We start from the raw sequence: 21,091 nt of genomic DNA on the forward strand, positions 1-21,091 counted from the left end.
TGGGTCAGAGGATGTACAGGAGCGATAGGACAGGATGCAGAAATAAGATTGTGATCGGAGGAGCCCAACGGAAGAACAGTTTGACAGAATAAGCAGAAGGGTTTGAGGTAAGGAAGAGGTCTAGAATGTTGGGCCGATCTCCAAGACAGTCAGGAATACGTGTAGGGTGCTGGACCAACTGCTCTAGGTCGTTGAGGATAGCAAAGTTGTAGGCTTGTTCACCAGGATGGTCAGTGAAAGAGGATGAAAGCCAAAGCTGGTGGTGAACATTGAAATCTCCTAGGATGGAGATTTCAGCGAAGGAAGAGTGGGTCAAGATGTGCTCCACTTTAGAATTCAAATAGTAAAAGAATTTTACATAGTTGGTAGAGTTAGGTGAGAGATAAACAGCACAGATGTATTTAGTAATAGAATGACAGTGAAGTCTTAACCAGATGGTGGAAAATTCAGAAGAGTCAAGGTCGTGGGCACGAGAGCAAGTGATGTCGTTGCGCACGTAGGCGCAACATCCATCTCTCTGATAGAAAACTTGCTTCCAGTTAAAGTACTATGAGGGCAGTATTTAAAGCCGTTCATGGTGAAAGGCGAGGCAGGCACTGAGTGTGTACAAACTCTTACTGCAGAAATGGAACGATGCAGGAGTACATAATATGTAAAGTCATTGCATTTTTTGCTAGAATATCCTCTTCTAACTGGGATGAGGCACCTGGAATAAAATGATCAAACAGAACAAACAGAAGAAGAGACAAGAATGCACTTATTCGCGATGAATGTGAGAGATAGCAAGGAAGAAAAATGAGAAGAAATGATAGCATAGGCTACATATGTATGAAATATATACATATGCTGTAAATATTTTATGTTCATGTAAAATAACTGTTAGTAGCAATAAAGACACCTGCAGTACGAAGACTTTACCTTATGGGCCTTAAAGCGCCTACAGAGGACTCCATCCCAAAATTTGAGGTAAAATTTAATAAATATTTAGGATAGTAAAAACAGAGAGTGTTGTTTGAGCTCAAACCCAGCTGAAAGCTGCAGCAGATCAGCCGCTGGCCCACGCGTGACGTCACTGGACCAGGCTGGCCAGGCTAGCCACCAGGCCACTTGACCTAACGTGTTTTAGATTTTGAGGCTGAGGTGCTGGGACGGCGCTGGGACGGGCTGCATGGGCTGAACTCCACCAGGAGAGCTGGGTGGGTGCCTGGGGCCAAGACAGAGTCAGTGCCATGCCAAATATCCTCAATCCCACTCCCTCCTCAGCCTCAACACAGGTCCCTAACGAGATGAGATGATGTGTTGGAAATTACCTTCTTGTGTGTGAGGCAGGGGCGCTGGGTGGAACTGGGAGCGGGCAGGGCAGCATTACTATAGTCCATCATCCGCTTCAAGAATTGGGCCTGCATGGCAAGCGGCAGGAAGCTACATTGTTTACAGATCTAGCGATGACCTGCGCACTTGACGTTTTGTCTCACTGTTAGTCTAGCGTTATCTATTATGGAATTTACATACATTCATAATACGACTGCGTGGTGTATGAATGACTGGATAGAGGATTGAGTTGATTGATTTGATATAGGTTCTTTCATGGCGCCATAACATCTTGGTCATATGGCACCGGGTAATAAAATGGAAGGCAAATAATTAAAATAATATAAAAGGTGATAAGAGTTATGGGAAGATAGTTTTAAATGGTCCATTCAGATTAGCACTAGTTTAAAATATAATAAAATGTTTATTAAAATGCATTAGTGAAATACAAAGAACTTTCTATGAAGAGACCCTACAAGAGATGGAGGATGCCCATCTCCTGCAGATCTGTGACGTCTGCCAGGGTGAACGCCTTTCCACCAGCAGTAGGAAAGGAAAAAATTCCATATGCATCACACGACACCGGGAGAGGTACTGCTCTCATGAATCCCACAGACTGGGCACTCGACCTTTAGGACAGGGAAGGGCAACAGCTCAGTAACCTTCCATATCACTTGGCAGCATCATACCTTTGCCGCCTGACAGACCTTGATTATTCACTGCCTCAAATTTGATATTCCATATTCGTTTGTGACCATGCCATGATACTGAAAGGTACCGGTGTTGTGTTATTTGGTGTCTCACCGTCAAAAGCTGGCGCTTTTGTTTACAAACACTGGTCTCTCGTGAACTGCGCATGATCAGACCATTAAGTGTAGACCTGTACAGTCTCACAATGCTTTTTTAACACATAAAGAGTTGCCGGAAAGCTGAATCAAACATACAGTACCATCATCCTCGCTGTTTCTAGAACGACACTCTGTACATATAAATACAACTCGCACAGAGTGTCGTTCTAGAAACAGCGAGGATCGTGGTAGTGGTACTATATGTCTGATTAAGCCTTCCAGCAACTCTTAATTATGGTTTATAAGCTTTGTGAGACTGTACAAATCTACTGCTGGTCTGAGCATGCACCGTTCTGAGAGACCAGTGTTTGTAAACAATTTTGACGGTGGAGACGCCTAAATAACACAACAATTCAGGCATTTCTAGTATTACCGTCCATATGTACGTGTCAACGTGTGGTTTTAAGGTTTTGTAAGTTTCCTAAAATACAGATAATGAAAATTTGAATTCATCAATGTTGTTCGATCTGAAATATCAATATAATATCGTTTTCGCCTATCGGACTTATCGCTAGCTAGTATCAGAGTTGTGGATTTATATCGGTTATCGGTTATCGCCTATATTTGTGTCTCTAGTTAACGAATATTGGTTATCGCCATTAAGGTTTTTCATTATCAGTTATCAGTTATCGGGAATAAGGTTTTCTGTTATCGTGCCCAGCTATGAGTATGTGGATGAACAAGATGGGATAGAGTGAGCAATGCCAGGTGTAAAGATGAGGTATAGCCATAAGAGTATAATGTATGGAATGCAAAGTGGTGGAATGGGTAAGGAATAATTCATTGAGGTGGTACGACACATGAAAATATGTGAGTAGGACACAAATTTTGTAAAAAGGTTGTATTTTAGGGCAGGGGTTGCCTGAGATACCACTGGATGTAAATTAATAACTGAGGAGTATATGAAAGGGAGCAGTGGGAGGTCTAAGTGTCATGTTGTTTAACCCGGTAGTAGCGACGGGCCAAATTTGTGGTTTTACCGTGTAGCAGCGACGGGGCAAATTTTTGGTTTTACTGTGTAGCAGCGACGGGCCAAATTTGTGGTTTTACCGTGTAGCAGCGACGGGCCAAATTTGTGGTTTTACCGTGTAGCAGCGACGGGCCAAATTTTTGGTTTTACTGTGTAGCAGCGACGGGCCAAATTTGCGCAATGATATAAATCCCAAAAAATAGATGACACATAATCTGATCACAAATGCTTTGATATATATTATGGAATGGTTTGTGTGAGGGGTGATTTTTTCTCATTTTTCTCACTTGGAGGGACCATTAAGAAACATGATCCCCGCTGCTACCGGGTTAAAAGGAGTGCATAAACCGGGAGAACTGAAAACATGTTTGCCACTATAAACAGATAGACTGATATAGATATTTTCTGCTGATCATAAGATTCCTAAACAATGACCCATCCATAACTTGCCTTGACCAGGGCTTCGCAGTGTACAGGAGTTCCACACTTTACCTGTTGAGCATGCTGACTAAAAAATATTGATAGTGTGAAAGGTGGGGGCAAATTTAATTAAAAGTTGACTTGAAAGTTGAAAGTGCTACAATAATACTTTTTCATGTGTGCCATAATGCTGTCTCTCCCTGTTCTGTAATGCTCTACACCTATTTGCTACATCCCTAGTCATCTACTACAGCCTCTACCTGTCTACTGAAGCTCTTTCTATCAACTAACATTCTCAACTATTCACTGCAAAATCCAAAACTATCACCTACAGTAACTTATTACCCAATACAGGGCACCTACTTATGAACTTAGAAGCCCTGGTGTCTCCCAACTACACCCTCTTGTATAGTACTTACTTGACAAGGGTGAAAACGTCATCTATCAGGTTTGCTCGGTCAGCCGAGGGGAGGGCGGTGTGATTAGTATGCAGCAGATTGATGAGAGTCGCCCAGCTCGTTGGGTCATAGCTCACTCTGAAGAACCCTCGTTGCCCCACATTGAACTTGACCCACTTTACGTCCTTCCCAATATCGAATTCCACTGTAAGTTTAACGATTTCTATTAGTCCTTGTCAAATACCACACCCTGATGCAGTGTGGTAACAAGAGATAGAATGAAATTACAAAAAATATGTATTTACTACACAAATAAATTAAATTTAGATAACTAGCCCCTTAACATGGGACTACAAGAATTATGAAAAGCAGGGAAGAAGTCGAAGAAACACAAACACAAACATATATACTAAGCATGTACATGGATATATAATAGTTGCCATCCTCAGAAAACCCTAGAAATGTCTGTCAGAATAAAAACATGGATTTGCTTCTGCATCTTTGTCATAATTGAGATATCTGAAATGGCTCACTCTACTGTTTCCTTGCTGCATAACACAACAGAAGCCAGAAAAGAGTTAATTGCCAATGCCAACATAAACTTTTGTACCACGCAGCTGCTTGAACAATACACACGGTAGACTCTTGGTACGTATTAGAAAAAATTGACTAAAACATTTTGCTTTACCATCTGTGAGGTTCATCCAGTACATGGAATATTCATCTGGCTGTTCATTGGTGATGTAGGTGAGTGGCACATGCCACCGGTAACCCAAAGTGGTGTTGAAGGGCTCATTAGGATCTGTGACATTCTCCTCACACCACTTAAGCGTGCCTGAGTGGCTGTGACGTGACCATCTTGCAGGGTGACTTGGATGAGAGGGAAGCCAGCCTGAAGTGTCCAGGTGTCCATGATGCCCTGAGGAGTGCAAGGTAAACATGAAAACAATACTAATAATTCAAATATTTTTGTTCCTACCTAATCCAATAGCTCAAACTATTTTCTTGTTCATTATGCCTCTATTCTTCTCCATACAACCCTGAGAATGAGAGAGAATGAGAGTTTAGCAGGTCGGTTGCACACAAGAGCCCTCTCTGAAACCATATTGTCTTAACAATAACTGATCATCTTCCAAAAACTTTACCCATCTTTTCTTAATTTGTTCACATAATTTACATATTATACTGGTTAATAACACCAATCTGTGGTTTACCAGTTTGTCCTTATTTTCACTCATATATCAGGATGATATTTACTCTCCTCCACATCTGCGGCATCTGCGGCTTTTGATGACAAAATGAAACGGTACTGCAAGTGTTTCAGCACATTTCTCACATCTATTTCCTTCATCATTTTCAATACATCATCAGTGTTCACTTGGATCTCATTCATTTGCAGTTTCCTTCGTTCCAACATAAGTTCCTCAAACTTCTGCAGTCATAAAAACTGACCAGCAGCTGTTATTCATTATCTCACACATGTTCATTATCTCCTCATATTAATTACCTCCAATCTTAAGTCTTGATATATGCTCCCTTGTACTTATCTTACTATTTATTAATTTGTAAAACAGTTTTTGGTTTATCTCTGAATTTATCACAATATTCTTTTCATACTTCATTTCTTCTTCTCTGTATCTTTACATATTCATTCCTTAGCCTCTTGTATCCCTCCCCATGCTCTTGTTCCATGCCTTCGCCTCACCATTTTCCAGGCCTTGTTTCTTTGTTGATGTGTGTTCTCACATCTGGCACTGAAGCACTCTCTTTTTCCTTGCCCAGTTCCCCTGAATGTTTTGGCACATACCTAACCATAGTCATATTTATCCTGTGTACTCTCTGCTGCCACACTTTATTCCAGTTAAGTTTACTATAATAATATCATGGCAGAGAAATTTGCTTAACCTTTTCCCGCACCAAAAGTTTGATAAGTTTCTCTTTCCACTGCGACATCTGTCTGGGGCACCCTAAGGGGCCTCGCAGAATGGCATGACCGTGAGGCGAATTTTTTTTTCATGTTATCAACTTCACCCACGAGCATTCTTTTTTCCTGGCATTATTATATATCATTGGTTTTTGAAGAAATTATTCTGCCTTATGAAAGAAAAAAATATCAAGAAATGCAAATAAATAGTGAAGTTTACCGACTTTGAAAAAAACATTGATTAAAGATAAATAAGAAATGCCTGCGTTCACCACCTCATAGCTCGAAACTTCCAGAGTCGACTTTTATGATTTATATGTCAATAAAAGGGGATTTTTATGAGGATTCCAATGCTATCTATTCTGTTCTCTCCAGTAGAAGAAACAGCTCAAGGGCAGCAAACAAAACACAACGGCCAGGTCAAGGCGGTCAAAATAGAAGTCAATTTTGGCTGGAATAGTTTTGATAATAATAACAAACATGACTATTACCGCACCTGTTTGCTGTCTGGAAGAACTTCGCCAGACACAATAATAATCATAATAATTACCGCTAAGTCTCTCTCCCTAACACTCTCTGCTGCAGTTTTTTTCACTTTTTCCATCATCACCATCACTTTCATGAGAATCATCATCATGCTCTGTACAAATGAGTCTCAAAATCTCTTCACTTGATAATTTCTTAACCATATTTTCTAATAGTAACAGTTACTGGTCCCTGCGAATATAAAACAAAATATTGTATCACGGCATGATCACTTTACATTGGAAGTAAGAATAAATTTCACCAATTTCATCTGACAATTGTAATCTAGGCATACCAGGCTCTGGACTTAATTTGAAAGGACAACAGTCTGTGCTCACAGGCTGCTTACTGAGAGGCAACTCAGCCATGGACAATTATCACTTCAAATCCAACTGCATGTGAAGAAAAAAATAATTCTTCTGCTCTTGCATATTTTCATTATCAACTCTTCCTGCAGTTCCTCCCAATTTTTTCTTTCATCTTCACTCATGTTCTTCCTTACCTTAATTTGCAAATATTTCTCCACCTGGTTTAGACAAACTGATCCTCTGAACACTTCATGTGGTGTACTCTGGGTCTTACACTTAATCCATGGCAGCCTTGTTTCATCCTTTTTGTATACACACGTATGGCGTATTTCCTCTACCTCATCCCCTCCCATTTAGTAACCTCCTCATTTACTTAATTTATATTTCGTTTCTCCCTCTCCATTTCTTCTTTCTCTCTGATCTAATACATATTGATAATTTTCAACATCACCAAAGATCAGTAGCTACACATTTGTTCCTCTCAACTGCACTTAGCATTTGTTCATTCCTCTGTATGACTTTCACTACATCCTTGTTAAGACTTTCCCTTTCTCCCTGCTTCTGTTGTGCAGGAATGTCCTTGAGATTCACCTTCCTTTGCTGCTCCTCTCCTTCCCACATGGACTGAGACTCCTTCATTGTGTGCTTCTACTTCTGTTTGTTAATATTTCACTAATGGAGTGGTTCTGTGCCCCATGAGACAGTCTAATTCTCTAACCTACAACTCCTGATTTGTAAAAAAAACAATACACTGCATCTAAACCTCAGCTCAGGGGATGTGAACTGAATGAAAAAGACATCTGAAGTTCTTCGCAGCCAAAATAATATTCTTAGCAAAAAATAAAATGCCTATATTCAAAATAAAATATACCTCTCCCATTACAATATAACTGCAAAAGGGATCAAAATACCTTGATGTCTAGTGGATTATTATTATTTTGTGTGATCTTGGTGAGGGCTGTCCACAAGTCATCTGTTGCAGCATTCCCAAACTCGTTCTCTCTAAGGTAGAGTCGAAGACCTGCCTTCAGCATCTTGCGGCCAATGAATGACTCCAGCATGCTCAGGATGGAGGCTCCCTAGAGAAAATGTGGTAAAATTATATCAACTATATCAGATCATGGGATTAAAGGAGAGCAAATAAAGACTAAGCTTGTTGGATAGGATTAAAAAAAAATTAAAGTACACTAAAATTAATTTTTACAAAATGAATATGCTCTCAAAATAAAATTCAGGATTGCCTGCCAGGAAGGGCATCCTGAGGCAGAAAAAGAAATTCTGTTGGTTGATATTTCACTAATGGAGTGATTCTTTGGCTCACTGCTACCTGACTGAATGACTTGTTTAAGTGCGCCCAGTAAAGACTTTGGCTCCTCATATCAGCCATAATACACTGCACTATAGTGATTATTTAGTCTCATTGCTATCCTTGCTACTATTATTATATTTACTATCATTATCGTTATAGTCAGTAGTGTTTGTATAACTACCAAATTTTATGATCATTCTTCTTCTTCTTCTTCTTCTTCTTCTTCTTATCATTATTATTATTATTATTATTATTATTATTATTATTATTATTATTATTATTATTATTTATAGTAGTAGTAGTAGTAGTAGTAGTAGTAGTGGTTGTTGTAGTAGTAGTAGTAGTAGTAGTAGTAGTAGTAGTAGTAGTGGTTGTTGTAGTAGTAGTAGTAGTAGTAGTAGTAGTAGTAGTAAGGGTAGCAGCAACTTTGTTACTATGAAGAGTTATTGCCTAGTAATAGGCCTACGTGCATTCCACAGCCTTATCTCGACATTTATCTACCCTCCTATTTTCAGTCTGTCACTTAACAACAATCTGTCTTTGCTTTCTTTTCCACCTTGTTTATCGGTTTCCTTTTGACTTTCATTTAATTGCCCTCAACAACGTGATGAAGGCAACTCACCATGTTCATACATTGTGGCCTCTAATGGGAAACTGAGACTTTTTATGCATGGGATATCTGATGGGAAACTCAGCCTTATCATGTGGGCTGTATGTTTTCCTCAGATAATGTGACAAAAAGTATGCAGGCATACTAATTTTATGTCATTGAAGAGAAATATGGCTTCATATCACTCCTGTATTTTGTTGTCCGAGGCTAGCGCTCTCATGCAAACATTAGGATGAGGACAACCACATATTTCCATACAGACTTCTACTGTGGACAATTCAGGGCATATTCCTACTCCTCCTCATCCCTTTTCTGACTTCACTATGCCTGTGATTAAAATTCTTAAGAACAATGTTTTCTATGCACTTCCTGACCTGAATCCTCAGAAGGGTTAAGGATCCAACAGAGTGCCTCCTATTGTCCTTAAAAACTGTGCTCCCATGCTGACACACTGCCTGGTCAAATGTTTTTGTTTTTGCCTTCTAACATCTATCTTTCCTTCCTGTTGGATGTATGCCCCATTTCAATTCTAAGCACCTCAAGGTATTTTTTGACTTGCTCTAACCATGAGTTTTGTGGGTATCTTTTTGGCCCCCACCACTCAGAATTTTCTCTTACACAAACAATCTGGTGAGAAGGGATGACTTTTGAACGTCAGATCTCATAGTTCTATAGTTGGAGTTGGCATTCATGGACTATGCAGGTAATAGGTCTCAATTCAGTCATACGGAGTAATTAGTGATAGTACAAAGGCATTCCAGTGATACCCCATGATTTCGGGTATATATTTATCACCAATGCCATCACTTTGTCACTATTTAGTGTCCATGTCTCACAGCCAAAGAGTAAGACAGGGAGCACAAATGATTTGAAGATCTGGAACTTCCTCCTTTTGCACAGGTATTCACACCATATATTCAGGTTGAGTGAGTCCATAACACCATGGGCTAAGCCAATCCTCCATAAGACTTCTTGACATGACTCACCAATATTCTGCACTATACTACCAAAATATGAGAAATTTTCCAAGATCTCAATGCCCTCGCCACACTCAAGGCTACGGTTTCATCGAAAGAGCTTCCAAACACCTGTACCTTGATCTTAGCTCAGACCTTTGGCTCGAGTGCAATTATCAGAATCTCCAGCTACTCAGTGAAGACAACTGTATCAGCAGCAAAATCAAGGCCAGTGACCTTGGACTCCAAAGCAACTGGTTCACAACTCTGCCTAATTCACAGTTGAATATTGATGTGACAAGGATGAAGCCCTACCACATTCCTAAGTTCAAATGAAAGAAGCTGAATATACCCACCATGTTTTGCTTTAAAGACAGATGTGACAATTGTAGTCCTGTCAGGATCAAGAAGAGGTGGGAAAGATGAAGCAAAATGTGAGAGATGTTTTTGGCTAAATGCCAGAAATTTTTGAAAGAATAGGAGTAGCAACATATTTACACTTTCTATGGGGACATGCTCAGAGGGGTCCCCTGCATGTTGTAGGGTTGTTGAGGCAACACACCCTCTGATGTATGCCCCTATTGACTGATTACAAATTAAAACTGTGCTTCATTTATACAAATCAGCATAGCAGGAGCCATCCATCCTGTCTAACGCCACCTGTTGCCACAGCGCAAGGCACATACTGAAAGCCTCCCTTTGAATCTATCCTCTTCCAGCATTCACCAAGTATTACCACTTTTAAGGTACGAAGAAACATGGTGTTTTGGAGTTCTTGAAAAAACTATGTAACATCAAGAAGAATATTGATCATTAACTATGTAAACTAGGAAAAAAGTTGTTTTAATTAGCTTTTTTTTAATATTTGGAATATTTGTAATAAATTGATCTCACTTTTTTGTACGAGATGGTGTCAAAGATAGACTCAATCTGTGCTGGATCGTTGACAGGCGTAGAGATGGGGTGTGAGGCCAGCAGGGCATCAAGGGCCAAGGCTGGCTGCATTTTGTCCACCAAAAACTGCTCATCCATGGCCCAGCCTGGCTCTGCAGCCTTGGTACCAATGTTCTCCATGAAGCTGGCAAACCCTTCATTCAGCCACAAATCACTCCACCTGCACAACAGTGTTATGTTACCTTTTCCTGTATAGACTATCAATATATAAAGAAAGCACAAGTCAAGGTTCTACCATCTCTCTTCTGAACAGTTTTTCAGGAAATCAGAAACAATGGGGCCCAACAAGTATAGTAAAAACAATTTAAGTTGGCAGTTGGTGGTTAGGGTAGGCGGTGGCCGAACTGGTAGCGTACTGGGCTCACATTCACCGCGTGATGGACGACGCAGGTTCGAATCCCCACGCTACCACTCGGATTTTTCAGTCACCGCCGAGTGGCTTAAAACTACCCACATGCTGTCCTGAAGACCACCCATCAACCCAGACTCTAGAGGAAGCCGTCCATGCGAATCAAGAACGAGTTCCGGGGGGGCAGCAAGAGCCAATGCAAGATGGCGCCACTATAAACACTCGCCTGCGCCAGAACGGGCTGGGCCGACCATCAGGCCCCACCTGGAAGAAGCCTTGGGCCGACCATCAGGCCCCACCAGGAAGATGCCTACTGGCGCAACAGGCAACGGCGTAAAAAAAAAAATAAATAAATAAATAAATAAATAAAAAAAAAATAATAATAATAATTTCAAGTTGCAATTATGGATGTCATCATTGCAAAAAATGTTGATAAAGAATAATTTTTGAATTTTGAGCAACTGCCCCCAAAAAGTTGAATAAGTAAAATTCTGAGAAAAAGACACTATACTATCCAGATGTAATACATCCCAATAACTATAGCAAATCCTCACCTTTACAAACTTTGATATAATTGATTTTGGCTTTAACCCCCATGGCGTCGGAACATTTCCCACCCGTGACCCCCCCCCAGCGTCGGCACTTTTCAAAATTTTTTTTTTCTCCCATTATGTCAGAAATGCTGAAAAAACATAGGTTTAAGTCATGAAAAGTGTCAAAAATTACATCTGAGTCACGGTGTGTGTCGTAAATTGTCGCGTCGTATATGTACGACGCCGACGCTGGGAAGGTGACTCAGCCTGTGTCGTACATGTACAACGCCGACGCTGTGAGGGTTAAAAACCTTTCTGGACAGTCCAGTATGTGCAGAGACTTGCCAAACAAATTTGGTAAGTGCAGGGTTTGGTTCAGTGGTGGACTGGCTGAACATGTTAACACACGTCAGAATTTACTTAAAAAAATTGCACTGTTGTAGCCATTGTAACCAACAAAAACACTGCAGCCTAGATCACTCAACTGTTTTGACCCCTGGATACTTCTGCCTGAATTGAGCCAAATCTACTCTTAGATTAACCCAAAACACTTTCATCAGTAGACAATATCAAAGCTTGCTAATAATAGTTGGCAGGTCAAACTCTTTGGCCTAAGCCTTTCAACATTTATCTTTCCTTCCTGCTGAAAGTATGTTTTCATACAGCCTGTGCTTGAGAAGGATGACCACTCCAACCCTTCAAGCAATCCTCCCATAGCTTTGCCTTCTTGTCTTTCTAAAGACTTTCAAGCAATCTTTAACAGAAAGGTTCTTGAGTATCTATCAACTTCAGACCTTCTATCTGGTCACCAATATGTATTCTGCAAGGGGCATTCAGCTGGTGATTTTCTATCCTAAATGACTCCTAGCCATTTTCTCTTAGCCATGTTGGGGTGAAAGTTCTCCTGTTGCCTTGGACATCTCATAAGCTTTTGACAGAGTATGACGCGTATAGGTAAAATCCTACAAGTGTGCTAGTCTCGCATGGGCAGACGAAACCTTTTTTTTCAGTTTCAGTGTGTAATGAATTAATGTGATAATTGTTTCTGTCACAAATCACTAAATGGCTGACTTTTCAATGGCTGTTGCACCCGCCGCCGCCCGCCGCCACCAGCCGCCGCAGCTGCAAAACAACTCACAGAGAGGTTCAACATGCATACTGTCTATTCATTTCACTCACCTCTCACACTCAGAAGTGGACACACTAATTGAACAAAACCAGGTAAATTAATGTTTTTCCTGCTCTGTATTCCCCCCATATGCATGCGTGGTGGACAGCAGTGTGACTTGTTTTTGCAAGGATGTATTTCTCGCAATGGACAGAATGTCCATTGCTGGGTATTTGTCCCTTGAGATTTTGTGGTCCGTTAAGTCCGAAATCCATTAAATCGGGGTCCGTTAAATCGAGGGCCGAGTGAACTTGATTTCACATGAAATTGATTTTGGTCTGCAGCTTGTGTTATTTCTTATTTGAGACCTGCTTACCATACTAGAAAGTTTAGGTTAAATATTTTGTTGCTCACACTACTTCATCTCATATTACTTGAGACTTTACTATAGTCACACCCTTCACTTTCATTCATAAGACATGCAATGGGCAAGCATGTGATATCCAAGGACTCACTGGTATCCTGGACTACACCCTAAGAGCCCTACCTACCAGGACATCGTGACCAGGTTGCCAAACCACTGGTGAGCCAATTCGTGTGCAATGACCACTGCCACCCGTTGCTGGGCACGAGACGACGAATGGTTGCGATCATACATGAGTGCTGTCTCCCGATAGGTGATGAGGCCCCAGTTCTCCATGGCACCGGCACCAAAGTCTGGGATAGCTATCAGGTCTGTGAATGAGGAGGAACAGGGACATTTAATGTGCATGGGGAGAATGGGGTGACTACCTCATCAGTGATAAGGGAGACCTTTCCTAATAGGGTGGAGGGATGACGAGCAGTGGGTGGCTCATCTTAATGCAGTGCTATGATCATGACTCTCCCACACTAAACCCAACTATCAAACCTGGGAATGAGGAGGAGCTGTTTTTATGTATGTCACGGTAAGTTAAATGAAAGAAGTAGGGAGGCCATTAGGTTTGAAGAGACTTTAATTGTTAAAAAAGGTTGCCACTCAAGTTAATGAATTTTCTTTTGCAAACTTCTCCCACCCTAGCTCAAATGACATCTTGATATCTTGCACCTGCAGAGCTTGATGCTGGCACCCACAACGTTTCTGACGCATGTCAACATGATATAAGGAAAGAGAAGTTGTGTAACGGTGGAATTCTCAAACTATCTTTTCCCCCTTCACGCGAGGAAACAAGGCTTCGTGGACCAAACGGTATGCTCAGTGATGAGGAGTGTCTTTGATGCAGCACGCAAAGTGGCGAGCGGGAAAAAAATGAACTAATTTCCTCTCTTGACGAAGAGGAGGTGAAGGCCCGCTCTTCGCTAATATCTTCACATATTTAATGCTTTATTACAACATTTTTCCATGTTGTTGTATTATTAATTGGGTATAAGAACAATTTAAGTTTTCTAGGCCTTATGTAAAAAGTCATATAATGTGAGAAACAATATTTTTCTGTTTATTCAAGACTTCACGGTTCCTATGATAATTTAAGCCAACACTGGCACACTCCTCTCAACCAGGACGCCCCGCCCTTTCGTCTCAGCTATTCACAACAGTTCTCTTTTTTGAGCGTTGGTAGGGCGGGCACTTCGAACCATCAGCATGAATTAAGATTGCTGGGATGAATTTTAAAGTGACGGACTAACATGCTTTGGCCTCCGGGCGCTTGTTTCACAAGTCTGTATGAATATGTGGTGCTATGTGGTGCTATCTGGTACTCCGTGCTAGGTTTCTCACAACCAATCTCCAAACTTGTGATGTTACCTGCGGGTGGAGCTTAGCAAAGCTCAGCAATATAGATGATATCATTTTCCACCCACTGATAGGAGCTCTAAGGCTAGTTAAAATATATTTACAAGGGATAAATAACGAAGGGAGAAAGAGATGTCTCATGGAACAGGAGGAAAATAAAGAAATTAAAAGCAGTTTATTCTAACGAGGTCTCCTAAGCTCCGCCCACAGGTAACGGGATGAGATGAAAACGAAGCAAACATAGCCACGGGTACCGACCAATTAAATGCATCAATGTAAAATTTCTGCTATATATAATGTATGTCATTGTATCAAGCACTGTTTACATAAATATTAGTCACACTATATAATCCATTATAGAAATGTACCTAAATTACATTAAGGTTTCGGTTTCCAACATTTGTTTGATTTGCAGTAGTACCAACACTACACGGAAACATTGTTTCGAAGGGGAAAAAGATTTAGGGACTGGGCATACCCTTCAACGGAAACACACTCTCTAAGCGACGCTTCGACGAAGAGGGAAGAGCTTCGCTGAGAATATGGCGGTAAGCCTGTTAACAGACGAAGCAAAGGCTGTGAGTGAAATAAAAGCTGAGGAGGAGTATAAAAGTCTGCATAATGATCTGACAAGATGTATGACTGAAACCATTAGTGTAAAATTAAATCTAATGCAAAAAGGTGCAAGTTACTGGAAATAGGTAACATTGCTAAAAGACTCATGGAATTACTTGATCCTAACCTCTGCAATAAAAAAAAATATTGTTTTCCACGTCTGGTCATCTCCCTATCTTGTGCTACTGCTTTCCAACTCCTTAAAATATTAGGCTATATTTTCTATAATGGCATGTAAATGCATAACTTTTTATCAAATAAAATGGAATGGATATAAATCCAATCATTATGAAGAAACCAAATTATATACTTTGCTTCATCTTTACCAATATGTAAGAATGTAATTAAAGGTGAGCAAAGTGCATAAAAAGGTTTGTAACTACTAGCAAACAGATTTTCATAGTGGATAATATGACAGCTGAGGAATGAAGAATGGTGTGTATCTCAAAAAGTTATTCTTTACACTTTGTATTTCCAAATTATTCTTTTTCTGAACGTATTTTTATTTCTATTTTCATCATCTCAGATCATGGCTTATCTCTGTGGAAGTGGAACAAAAATCATTTAGTACAGTTATGACCTCAATAAAAAATATTACCAAAGTTACTTGGCACACCTTGCTTGGGGAGAGGATACTCGACGCCGAAAAAGTCCTGATAGAAGTCAAAGATGTGTGAGGCCACTTGGAGGGCGTAGTCAGCCTGGTTAATCATGGTGGGTGGCGCGAACACAGACAGTGGGATTTTGTAGCGTGTCATGTTCTTCACAGACTTAAAGTCACACACCACAAAGGCCACAAGGTAGGTGCTCATGACCTTACTCACCTCAAACTCGTCAATTACCTGGGGCAATGAAAACACATTGTTATTAAGTTCAGTCTTACACATGTGGGATAAGAGCAATATTTTGCATGTCTGATTAACAGGAGTGGGAAAGGAAGAGATCTAAAGTATGGAAAGATGAAATAGAGTAGGAGTGGAAGAGTAAAAAGACTAGAGGGTAGGGAGACTAAGTATTGTTAGTATATTTGCTATAGAGTAAAAGAGCTGGAGTGTGCAATGGTCATGTGTGTGGGAAAGATTATAAGTGGTCTCTTGTCCCATAATGGCCACCTCTTGATGAACCCCCTAAAACTAAAAATAAGAAATTATTACTCAATCACAACTCTCAGAGAACAGTACTTACTATGTCTGTCCCCTCAACAGGCACAGTGTTCTGAAGCGGCATGTTGAACAGTGTGATGTGCTGAGGATCCCTGTAAATGCTGACAAGAAACTGTGCTTTCATGTGTGGCTCGTCAAAGCAGGGGAAGGCTGCCCGTGCTGAAGTTGGCTCAAAGTGGGTTGTTGCAAGGTATCTGAGAAAGAAGTTTACCTTTACTGTCTCAATGGAAACACTTAAATGTACAAATACTAAATGGACTCCATAGTACATTTCATCATATATACGTGTGTACATTCACTAAGATATCGCTAAAAAGTGCACAGAAAGCAAAGGACAGTTAATGTTACAATGGGAGATATCCCGTGATCCTGCACAGATGCTTAGTTCTGAAGGTATCAAATCCCCCCTTCAAGTTGCTATTTATATAATATTTATGTCTCACAGCTACAGAGTAAGACATGGAGCATAAGTGAGAAAGATCCAAATCTTATTCCTACTGCACAGGTACCAACAACACCATATACTCACTCGCCTCCCTCCAGCTTTGAGCAGCTTCGAACTGATGTTATAAATATCAACTACCTTTCCCCTCCTCAACCTTAGCATACCCTTTCTGACCTCTTCCAGAGAGGAGGATCTTTCATAAATGGGTGGATCAGCATCCATCATTTGTAATCCAGCATTTGGGAGCTGCCCTCTCGAAGGGTCTGCCTTGTACAACTACTCAATATACTCTTATGAGCCCTCTGTCCATCCATGTTTGACATGATGTAACCATCTGCTGTTCAGACAGAGTTAACCAAAGAAAAAGGCTTGAAGCAGAGCTTTTCAGGGCGTGACAGGCAGGTCAAGGGTCACTTATGTTGAAATGGCCTTCAACTCCCTCACCAGGACTATAACATGCACTCATACCTTAGTTTACAAGTTTAATTCGTTCCAGAATTTTGCTTGCACACCAAAACACTCATAAACAAAAATTAATTTCCCCATTGAAATTAATGTGAATTCCATTAATGCGTCCCATATCTCAAAAAATATCTATATAAAAATCATTTTACATGTTATTTTATACAGAATTAAAGTAATTTTACAAACAAATAGCAATGATAAATAAAATAAAACACAAATCAATGTGTTATGGTTGCTACGGAGACTCCCACAACCACCAACTATGCTTGAGGTGTAGGCTTCGCACCGAGGTTTAGCAGCCACAGTTTCTCTATTCTCCAGGCCCCGGAACTATGTTCGACCACCAACATAAAGCTAACCCAACATATCATCCAAGATGGAGAGTGAATGGGACTCAGCCACGTCCAGGAGGGCATAGAAGCCACTGAGACTCGCACCCTTTCCTGTTGTGAGCATAGTAGCCGTCGTTCCCATTTTCTTCTTTGCAGCACCATCTCTTTTAACCCCTTGACTGTGGATTTCCTACAAGAAGACAGCACCAAGCTACAGGAATGGATCAAAAAGTGGCTGCTACAATTCAATGAAGAAAAATGTAAAGTCATGCACCTTGGTAGGGGATATTGAGCATACCAATACCACATGGGAAACACTCCACTATCCACCACAGAGGCAGAGAAAGACCTGGGACTACATGTTACCAGGCTACAAGTGAAAGCCAAATGCGTGCCAATCGCAGTGGAAAAGTTAACCACCTTTCTGGGGGACACTGCTAAAGCACAAAGGAATGCACACTGTAGTGCTGAAAACACAAAGATCGTACACCAAAGCACAAATGCAATCGAACACGAGCGCACGGGTGCTATCTCTGAGTTTAAAATGCGGACTGGGATTAGGATTGCCAACTTGTCACCCTTCTCTTAAAATATGGAAAGCCATTTGTTCCTTCTTTGTCTGTCTGAATGGTAAGCAGATAAAATTCAGTATTTTAAAACTGTAGTGAACTCATTTTTCAGTGAACCACAAAACCAGTCCATAAAATTGTTAGTCAAGGGTCATCCTGAAATACGTGTAAAATATGCATCATAATGTCCCTCCCCCCATCCTCCTGCCTTCACCAGCAGCGGGCAGCGGCTGTCAGCCATGGCAGGCTAGAGAAATTTTAGGGTTGCCACCCATTCCTTAAAATATGGATTCGTTCTGTACTGGAGAATGGGATGTTGCATTCCTTTTTTTTTAAGCTCAAGGTGGCAACCCTAACTGAGACTCTATTCCCATTGTTTTCCACTTTGAGCACACTCGTCTTGTGGCGAACAAAGGTAACCCACGCTCACGTCTACGACTTGTACAAAGAGACATGCCAGTCCTCGTCAAAAGACTGACTTGGTCGACTAGGCTGACGTCAGCTGATAGAGTCGGTCTATCAGCATCCTCTCCTTCCCTTCATGAGCCGTCACCCAGCAAGGGCCTGTGGTTCTTCCTTGGATGGATGCACACGCTTGACCCTGACGTCCTCCATATAGCCCGTGTCCCCACCGTTGAGGTGGCGACAAATAAAAAAAATAAAATAAAAAAACTTGTACAAATAGGATGCTCGTATACCAAGTCACTGCTCGTAAACCAAGGCATTTTTTGAGATATTTTTGGTCTTAAATCAAAACACTTGTAAACTAGGGCACTCATAAACAGAGGTATGACTGTACCTCCTTGTTTTCCTCAAGAGATTACATTAAGACACACTAAAAAAGGGCTATGAAATCAACTGACTTATTTCTAATATTGACCCTTTCAATACGGGACGCAGACGTCAGCGTCACAGTATGGAAAGGGTCAAGAGGAAATGGAAGAGGATTAATCCTCTTCTAAACCTCTCAATCCTCCTCTAAATTCCTCTTAATCCTCTTCCATTTCCTCTTAAGAGGTTTAGAAGAGGATTAAGAGGAAATGGAAGAGGATTAAGAGGTTTAGAAGAGGGCTAACCCTTTCCATACTGTGACACCGTCGGACGCCGACATCGGCGTCGCCGGAGTGAAGGGGTTAATCTTTTTCCTCTTAATCCTCTTCTAAACCTCTTAAGAGGAAATGGATGAGGATTAAGAGGTTTAGAAGAGGATTAAGAGGAGATGAAAGAGTGACACCGACAGCTGCGTCACCGTATTGAAAGGGTTAATATTCTAACCGTATCATATGAATGTCCAGTGTTGCAGAGCAAAACTTGCATAGTTTGTCTCAGTATTATGTACATCATGAGAATGAAAGTAACATAACATGTCACATACTAAGCTATGAACATCTACATACAATGTGGTTCAATGGCTTCATAAGACCCAGAGACAAAAAATGTTAACAACACTGCCCACATACAAGCATGCATATTAAGGATATATCAGACAGTTGATTGGTTATAAAAAACATATATTACACAAGCAGGCAAAAAGAGGCCCAGCCAGCTACAAACCTTCTGTCCCCCTCAGCAGTGATATAGGAGGAGAGGTAAAAGCCCTCGAGTCCCTCCCTCAGTGTAGTCTTGAAGCTCATCCTCAAGGTGTAGTTGCTCCCTCTCCTCAGGGTCTCTGACAGGCCAAGGTACAGCTGTCGAGACAAGGCATTAACTATACTTTCCTTCATAATATAAGTACCTAAGTAATTTTTTTTTTCCTCAGCTAAAGATGCACAGGTAAGTAATGCAGTGACTTCAATGTGCATACACCTACAGCTAAATATCATATATATGTAGTACACATCTAATCTCTGCTTCCATGGTCTAGTGGTTGGCATGCCTAGCTACAACCCCACAAGCCAGGGCTTGAATCCTAGCCTGGGCAGTTGACATGCAGCTCACCCAGTTGCTCATCCCCCTTTTGAGCTGGTCAGTAAATGGGTACCTGAGGAAACCTGGGGAAGGCAAACTGTGGTAACCCAGATACTGCACTTGCCCTGTGTTCTCACCCACCACAGGCCCAAAAAGAAAAGTCACTAGGACAGAGATGAGCACCAAGACCACACAGCTATAGTGTATGCACCCAAATTAACTTTTACCTTAAAATCTTCAACTTCCAATGAAAGGAAAAAAACTAAATGTTCAAGAACATTTTACAGTACCTGTAAGTCTTTTTCTTTTCTTATTAAAACATCACTAGAAGGTGAACCCCAGGTTTTGCTGATCAAATTCTATTTATATACATTTACAAAAAAAAAAAAAAAAAAAAAAAGACTACATAAAGCCTATGGTCCATATACTCTGCTGTCTGTCCTAAAGCTCACCCCCAATAATACCAACACAAGGGATAAGATCCACTGTCTTAATGGCCATTAAATTTCTAATGAACTGATTGCATTACACTGAACACAAAATGGAAGCTTGTTCTACACTCTTAAAAAGGCATTGGCTGGCCGTGGTGCTCATCTCCGTATCATGGGCCCTTGTGCCTGTAGTTGGTGAGAACCCATTAATCTGGGACACAGGGCAAGTGCAACATCCAGGTTACCACAGTTTACCTTCCCTAGGTACCCGTTTGTCGACCATCCTGAAAAAAAAGGATGAACAGCTGGGTAGGTTGAGCACCAACAGCCCGGGTCTGGGTTTACACCCAGGCCCACAGAGTCGTAGCTAGGCACTATAACCACCGGACAATGGAGACATGAAATCAAAGAAGAGGGATCAAAGGAGAAGGATAATAAACTTATGAACAAGTAAATTCATGAACCTCTCTTTAGGAAGCCTCCTAATAAACAAACAAGACAGATGAGGTAAGAACTAACCTGCTGGTGAGTTGGATAGATGAGGAATTTGTGGATATCAATGGGCTTCCCATATTTTTTATGCAGAGTGTAGTCAGTAACATTGAGGTCATGGCCATGGATAATGATCGCTGTGGTTTCCTCAATGGCTGTGAGCTTGATGGTTACATGACCTGCAAGATGTGTTGAAGTGAGGACACTAAATGAAAAATTTAAATGAGAGTAGAGGAGACAAGAGAAGAACAGGAGAGATGAGGTTAGGTGAGGTGAGGCAAAGGTATGGTGTGAGGTGAATTGAGGCAAGATATGATAAGGTGAGATGAGGTGAATTGAGAGAGAGAGAGAGAGAGAGAGAGAGAGAGAGAGAGAGA

The 21,091-nt window shown here is 41.0% G+C and overlaps 1 protein-coding gene across 1 annotated transcript in view; it reads right to left on the bottom strand.

Moving 5' to 3' along the window:
- Positions 1–3,949: 3,949 nt before the first annotated feature.
- Positions 3,950–21,091, bottom strand: part of LOC127002528 (endoplasmic reticulum aminopeptidase 1-like) — a 38,460-nt gene continuing 21,318 nt past the window's right edge. The window contains 10 exon segments of the mRNA XM_050868598.1: positions 3,950–4,152; positions 4,636–4,770; positions 4,773–4,866; positions 7,616–7,783; positions 10,474–10,693; positions 13,075–13,258; positions 15,526–15,751; positions 16,095–16,266; positions 19,438–19,571; positions 20,742–20,893. Coding sequence (XP_050724555.1) covers positions 3,965–4,152; positions 4,636–4,770; positions 4,773–4,866; positions 7,616–7,783; positions 10,474–10,693; positions 13,075–13,258; positions 15,526–15,751; positions 16,095–16,266; positions 19,438–19,571; positions 20,742–20,893 — 1,673 coding nt within the window. The 3' untranslated portion in view covers positions 3,950–3,964.

Source organism: Eriocheir sinensis, chromosome 23 (assembly GCF_024679095.1).
Source record: "Eriocheir sinensis breed Jianghai 21 chromosome 23, ASM2467909v1, whole genome shotgun sequence".
Classification (NCBI taxonomy): Eukaryota; Metazoa; Arthropoda; class Malacostraca; order Decapoda; family Varunidae; genus Eriocheir; species Eriocheir sinensis.